The 8,080-nt window shown below is 33.8% G+C and overlaps 1 protein-coding gene across 1 annotated transcript; it reads left to right on the top strand.

The window, feature by feature from the left end:
* Positions 1-5,210: 5,210 nt before the first annotated feature.
* On the top strand, positions 5,211-7,324 carry LOC105773442 (NAC domain-containing protein 2). Its single transcript, XM_012595361.2, has 3 exons — positions 5,211-5,497; positions 5,600-5,874; positions 6,373-7,324. The coding sequence occupies exons 1-3, from the start codon at positions 5,335-5,337 to the stop codon at positions 6,832-6,834; spliced, it is 900 nt and encodes a 299-aa protein (XP_012450815.1). The 5' UTR covers positions 5,211-5,334; the 3' UTR covers positions 6,835-7,324.
* Positions 7,325-8,080: the final 756 nt, after the last annotated feature.

Raw genomic sequence — 8,080 nt, 5'->3', positions numbered from 1 at the left:
TAAACCTTAAGCAATCAATGAGCCAATATTTGCTTTGTTCAATTTGCTTTTCATGCAAAAACTATTGAGGAAAATTATACAAAAGATAATAATTTAACTATGGTACTTTATTAACCAATCTGTTCGAAAAACTACAGGCATAATGACGAAATCACTGCACTAAAGGCACAAAATCTCAACACTTTTGTCTAGTATAATCATGAAGAAGATAAGAAGAGAGTTGTTCTTCAAGGGAAAAATCATTTTATGATTGGCTTTAGAATCAACGTGTATGAGTCAAGGTCTAGAAAGGTGATAGAAATAAGGGTGGAGAGAAGGGTTTTAATGTGGGAAGAGAATGACCATGTTAAGAAGCTTGCTAACACACTCAATGATCATAGGTTTTACAAGGATGTTCTTGTGGGGAACACACCTAAGAGGACTTTGTTGGTCTTTAAGAGCTTGGAGATTTAGGCTAGGAAGATGGAGTCATACTTCATTGCTAGGAAAGACCAAGAAAGAGAAATGCGACCTGTTATTGATAGGATGATTTAACCTAAATTAAAATGATCTTTGGAGTCTTTTGAAATTGGGATTCGTAAAAGGGAATATGTATTGGCTTAATGATTGTTAGAGTTTGAGCATCAAGAAAATGTATAATTCGGTGCTGGTCCAACAAACTTTTTTGTACGATAGGGTCCTTGGTAAAATATGTCCATGAGATGTGAATTCAATGATTATTCTCTTTGATTCTAGAGAGATAAGGTTGTGGTTAGTTGAAATCTAAGTCTTTTGAGATGTGGTTTGATAAAATTGAACCTTTTAAACCTATTATGAAGAATTGAGGGGTTGAATTTTGGGTCGATCTCTTTAATATCCTTATATAGACATATGGCATAAAATCTCCTTTAAAGCACTTGGAAACCTGAGGGAAATTTGTTCAAGTTGATGATGTTACCTTAAATAAGGAAAGGCTTGATATTGCAAGAATGTTGGTCTTAGTTGATTGTAAATTTGATATTCCTTCTTTCGTGGTTGTGCATTTGATGGGTGGAAGGTGGAGGATTAGCATCATGGTGGAGTCGATTTGGATTGATGATGAGATGTCCAAGAGTTAATGATGAGATTTCAACATTGAGTTTTCCTTTGTTTTTTTGAATAATTTCTAACACATATGAGAGTTGCATGCTTCTAATAATGGGCGATGAGATATATTGAATGGAAGTGATATGTACGAGGAAGGGTGAGATGGTTTTATTGGAAGGAAAGAAGCTAGTGGGGAATAAATCCTGACCAAGCAGTCGATGCAAGTCTATGTGGACGACCATAATGATGAGTGATCTTTAGGGGATCGAAGGAGTATGAAATTGGGGGATAATATAGGTTATTTTATTGAGGCCCATGGATAGTTTGTTGGATTTGGAACCCTAAGTGTAGTATTTTCGTCTACGTACACTTGTAGTTTTCGAACAAATTGATTTAATAAATCCATTAATTATATTAATTTCATTTGTATATTGTCCTCAATAGTTTTTACACGCAAAGCAAAATGGAAGTAAATAATGGCTCATTGGTTATCTAACATTTAACAAATACTAAGTGGTATTACATCGGATCGTAATACGGAAAGGCAACTTATATTAGTAGATGAATTTAAACATGTTCTTAGTCTAATCGAAAATGAGAAAATCGACTGAAGGACTAATATGTCGTCTATCAAATCCAATTGGGGAGATATTTTATCTTGAACATCGGAGCAGATGACTCCTAGAAGATAGAGATATAGATGTGATTGACTAGACTGGCAGTATATCGAACATGACTTAAGTAGAATAGATCCAAAATCCGTGTATGGTTTTATTCATTTATGACGTTTATAGTGTGACATACCTTAATCTTAAGTGGAAGATAGACTATGTATGTGTGACTCATATACTTTAACGTAAGTAAAAGCCCGAGTTCAAATAGATAAGATCCCCAAAGTTGATGCGTTGGGTTACAACTTTTTTCATATGTAGCATCATTCCCAATAGTGAAATTCATAACCTAAGAAATGGGTAAATGATATTTTCTCATTGGCACTGCATGATAGATGAAAAGTAAACATGACCACAAGTCATTTTCCTGTATGATAAATGACTTAATTACTATTTGATAGTAGTTGACTTTTCATGAAGGAAGATGTAATATTTACCATGAGATAAAGTAGGATCATATTGGGAGAATGAATTTATCCTAAAGAGATTAAAGATATCCTATGAGTGTAACATACTTATGATAAGGTCATTGGACGAGAACTGATTGAGTAGCTTTTGTAATGGTGTGTAATTAGGGAGAACTCAGACACGATACTATAGTGGAATGACTTCATGACTAAATGAGTTTATAATTAAAAGGTGAAAAGTTTTGAACCATGATTATAAGTGTTTAATTGGTCTTCTGCCAGCTCATTGAAACCAAAAATGAATTGCATAAAGAATCAAATGAATATAAATGAATGAAAATGATAAAGTTTGAGAAATGAGACACATTCGAAAATGGAAGTGTTTTCAGACTAAGTATAGAAATGACTTGAAAATTAATTTAAGTTTTTGAATTATTATTTAATTAAATAATTAAAGTTTGAAAATAGAATTAAATTAATTAGTCATTGTGAATCCGTAGAATATAGAAATTAAATATAATTTAGAATTGGGTTGAGAAAATCATTTAAATAGAAAATTAATTTATATGATTAAATTAATTTATAAATAATATTTATTTTGGGAATAGAAAAACATGTCTTGGGTTGGATTAAATTATAAAATGATGAGTTAAAAGTCTAGGAAGCTTGATGCTCCCATTACCTCCGTAACACCACCTAATCTTGATGCTCGAACGTCGCAGTTTTCCCTTCGCAAGGTCCGAAGCTTCGCCCGATGAGGTAACTATAAGTTCTCTCCCCATTTCCCTTCCTAAACTTCATCTATTCCCTTAAGGTTTACCCACTATCATGCAATGCATGTTCATTTTTATCATAGTTCATGCTTATGCAAACATGAAATGCTTAACAATGTAGACCATAACAGTGGGTTTGGAGTTAGAAACTCACCTGAATCTTCATCATTTCCATAACTTACCCTTTCTTCTAACGCCAAAGCCTCTAGGTCTCAAGTTTATAATGAGAAATTTTGGACCAATCAGAATTCTTCAAACTCTTCCTTAAAAATTGTTCAAATTCTATCTTAAATATATAAATGATATTTTAAATATTAGAATTACATACCAAATATACAATACTATATTTTATATATGTTTGAAATAAATTTTAAAAGGGACAATAATTACATACTCAATACAAATGGAAAGTGAGAAAGGATAATTTGAACCAAATGTCTATACGTAAAGGGTTAATGTATTATTTAGTATTTTAGTTTGATTATAATTTTAAATTTGGCATCTAAATATTTTACGTCAATCTAGTACTTGAGTCTAGTTTCAATGTTAACTTCAGTACTTCATTTTTTTTTTGAATTAGATATTTGAATTTTTTGTCCCAGTTAAGTACTTGAGTTTCACTTCAATATACAAATTAGTACCCGAGTTTTTTTGTCCCAATTAAGTATCTATGTACTTGTATACTAAAACACACGTGTCAAACATTCATCAGGCCATATAATTTTATTTAATTGAAATACTAAATTAATTATTGAAACTAAAATCAAATACTAAATTAAAATAAAAAAATTAAATATCAAAGAAAAATTCAAAAACATGGTATAAATTGAAAAGCATGAATTGAAATCATAGTTGAGGCGGTGTGACAGAAAACAACTTGCTTTTAAGTGAAAGGAGTAGAAGAAGAGGGCGGTTTCGGCACTTGCTCAGCAACTTCCTTTATCCTTATCCACGTAGACCGTTGACACGTCAACCTTTGAATTTATGTCGTTGAGTTTTTGAAATTTAGGTCTCCCCCCACTATTTTATTATAACTTCAATAATAACATGTTAGAATTCTTGTATATGTGTTGGATAAAATTGAAAAATGTAAATACTAAAATGGGGTTATTCTTGTTATTTTACCATTATATGTTAATCAAAGTCAAAGGTTGACGACTATGTATAAAGAGTTAGGTAACGTATTGCTTCATAAATATTAAATTTTCTTTTAATTACGCCTTAAATTTAAATTCAAATTTTATAATTCAACTTGATTACTAAAATACAATTATATAAATTAAACTAATTTGTTTGTTTTGCAATTAATAGAAAAACATCACTCATGGTATTATTAAGTAAAAGTAAAATTACACTTTAGTCCTCCCATTTAATTTAATCTTTTAAAATTATAAAATATAAACTATTCAAACGGTGAAGTTACATTTTATTATTATAAAAATTAAAATTTAATTTCGACTCGTCCTAAAAAATTTTCCACATTCGCTCCTACGTGTATATGTATAATCGATTTGTTTAAAGTATTATTTACATATTACTTAAAACTAAAGTAAAGTTAAATTCATGAAAACTATAGTTTAATTTTACTGCTGTAGTTAATTAATAAATTATTATATTGATTTCTAATAATAAAACGACTATGGAAGTGTTAAAACCATTTCCCAAATCCTCTGAAAAATAATAGTTCCGTTGACCATGTTCTACTACACACACAGAGTCAGTCGTAGCAGTTGATAATGGTGACCGCACGGGGTGGCTGACGTGTAATCCTCGTCCACCGTGAAATTGTCGGTTCATATTTCAATAAATTTAATACTATAAAATATCAAATTATGCTTTTTAAATTAATTTTTGTATTTTAATTTAGCATATTATTATTTGAAATGGATTCCAAGGCTGGAAATTATAATTGAAGGAAATGAAAAATGTTTTTTTTTTTTTATAATTTCAGAAAAACACCAATTTATCAACATCGGACAATTTGAGAACAAAATACCACGCCGATCTGACGCGAATCCCGAGGACCGTTTGGCATAGTGGTGTGAGGCCACATCAGTCCAAAACAAGTGGCGTAAGCAATGACAAAATCACCGCATGTGGGCTGTCAACATGCACGCACTTCACTTCCTTCTCTTCCACGTGTCCCCCTATCACCCAATTCATCCCCCTTTTTTTCTCTCTCCCCAAAAACGACAACCAAACCTTATCAGTTCTCACCCGCGTGATTTTGTAGAACCTCCCCCTGCCACGTGGCCCCTTCCCTCCTTCTATATATATTCCCCTCCATCCCTTGCGTTTTAAGTTTCAAGAGCCGTCACCGCGTAGAATACCAAAGAAGTTTGTAGAAAAAAACACCGAGAGCGAGTGTGAAAAAGCTCAAAAACTAGTTTATTACCTTCAAGGTGAAAAGTTCAAAAAATGACAGCATCGGAGTTACAGCTGCCACCTGGATTCCGATTCCATCCAACCGACGAAGAGCTTGTGATGCACTATCTTTGCCGGAAATGTGCATCGCAGTCCATCGCCGTGCCGATTATCGCTGAAATCGATCTTTACAAATACGATCCTTGGGACCTTCCAGGTACTTCTTTCGTTAGTTCCTTCATTCTTTTCTTTTTTCTAATATTTAATCTCTCTAAAGCGTTTTCAATTTTAATGTGGATTCAAATGTTTAAATTTACAGATTTGGCGTTGTACGGAGAGAAAGAATGGTATTTTTTCTCCCCGAGGGATAGGAAATATCCGAACGGTTCACGGCCTAACCGGGCAGCTGGTTCTGGGTACTGGAAGGCAACCGGAGCTGACAAACCGATTGGGCAGCCGAAGCCGGTCGGGATTAAGAAGGCTTTGGTGTTTTACGCTGGGAAGGCACCTAAAGGAGAGAAAACCAATTGGATTATGCACGAGTATCGGTTAGCTGACGTGGACCGATCGGCTCGCAAGAAGAACAGTTTAAGGGTACGGATACTTTTTCTTCTTACTGCCTGGTATAGATTAATTAGGGATAAACCGTAGGCGGAATGACCGTTCTGGTCTTGTCGTACTTGTGAAATTGCCAGCTGGATTTACCGCCCACCGTTATAATTTTTTTCATAGTTGGCGGCGAGAAAATGAGGCGTTGTTCATGAGTAGTGTGATTCAGAAACCTTGTGATTCAGAAAAGATCTTTTCAATCATGTGGTGGAGATTCAAGTTGGATTTTATTCAGTGGACTTTTCACCGAATCATCGGGACCCATGAAGGGATACATTGATCCAGGACAGTGTGGTCCATTAAATTATTTTACACCTCACACACATTCAATAACGACATTCAAAACCGATCCTAGACCACACAATTATTCCTTTCCCATTTAGGAAAATATTCCTTCTTATCATTAAAAATAAATGCTGAATTTAAAACTCTGATTATTTTTAATATTTAAGTTAAATTGAATTTCACTTTTCGTTTATGCAGTTGGACGATTGGGTGCTTTGCCGGATTTATAACAAGAAAGGCGCCATCGAGAAACAGCCACCGCAAGGAAGCATTGGCAAAAGCTCTGCCGTGACGGAGATCGAAGACAAGAAGCCGGATATAGCGACACTTGGCGTGGACACGCGCCAGCTGCCCCCGCCTCCTACGGGGCTAGTTAACGATTACGTGTACTTTGACACGTCGGAGTCGGTGCCGAGACTCCACACGGACTCAAGCTGTTCGGAGCACGTGGTGTCACCGGAGTTCACGTGCGAGGTTCAAAGCGAGCCGCAATGGAAGGACTGGGGAAGTGCCACCAACACCACCACCACCAATGCCCTTGACTTCCCTTATAATTACATGGATGCCACTGTTGATAACGGGTTTCCTGCGCATTTCCAGAATAATAATCAGCTGTCCCCGCTCCAGGACATGTTCATGTACCTGCAGAAGCCATTTTAGAGGGGAAAAAATGAAATAAAAAGGGGTATATTGTTGGAAGTGAAAACGATGATGGTGAACTGCGTTTCAGGGTTACACGAGACTGAAAGTCTATGAGTGTAACTGAGAAGGGTTGCGCATAGATTAAATAACGAATTGAAAAATTGAAATTGATAATATTGCAGATCGGTGGAAGTTGGATCTTATGCAAAATCTAGAAAAGTAGAGATTAGAATAGGCATGTGTACAGATAATCTGTGATCACGTGTTTAGGGGTTTTATGTACATGATAAATGGGAGAGGGGAAGAAAAGTTAAAAAAACAAAGTTTTGGGAGGGTCTTTTTACTTTGAAGGCTTTCCACAAAATTCTTGTATTTTGTAGCAGAAAAAAGATTCCATAATTTCTTTCAAAATTTTTAGTAATAATTTATGTTATTTGAGATATATATATTTAATTTTTTTATATATTTATATTGGAATAAATGTCAAAAGCATAACTTGGATTTTAAATATTTCCTTCTCTCTTTTTTTTCTTTTTCTAAATATGCGTAAAATAGAGTTCCATAATTTGGTAATTTGCAATTTTATTGGTAGAAGAAAGTAAGAAGTTTTTTGGGCCTATTTTTGGGGTTAAACTCCTTGAAGCCCAAGTATTTTGGGGCTCTTAATGAGCCTTCTATAATGTGGATCGAACATAAAGCTCCAAAAGGAAGGCCAAGGATGAGAATGAGAAGGGCCTAAGTTTTTTTATTACCGAATTTTTTAATTTTTGTTTAACTTACATAATTGAATCACCTAACTTCAATATGGTTAGTGCTTCTTCTATAGAATGGGTAGTTCTTAAGAAGTACATGCATGTTAAGGGTTAACTTTTAGTGGTATTATTCTTACAAAAATTGGTTAATTAGTTAATGGGATCATTTCAAAAAGTGATATCAAATAAGTACGAATTTCAATTTTCAAGTCCCAATATCTACAACATTTCCTTTATTCATTAGTTATAAGCAATACATGAGTGTATATATATATATTCTTACAAGAAAAATTAGCAGAAAATAAACAAAATAAAAGGAACATTGAGTCCAACAAACTCACTCAGTATGTTGTCAAAGGGATAGATACGATCGTAACCTTAACTTTAATTTTAATTCAATTAGGATAAGATTCTCTCCCTCTTCTCCAAAGGGAAAAAAGGTAAAGGATGACTTAATGTACTAACATTTAAATATTTATAATTTGTTCAAGGAAAACAATAATTGCATATTT

The sequence above is a fragment of the Gossypium raimondii genome, chromosome 6 (genome assembly GCF_025698545.1).
Source record: "Gossypium raimondii isolate GPD5lz chromosome 6, ASM2569854v1, whole genome shotgun sequence".
In the NCBI taxonomy this organism is placed as follows: Eukaryota; Viridiplantae; Streptophyta; class Magnoliopsida; order Malvales; family Malvaceae; genus Gossypium; species Gossypium raimondii.
This window is presented reverse-complemented; position numbering and strand designations above follow the sequence as displayed.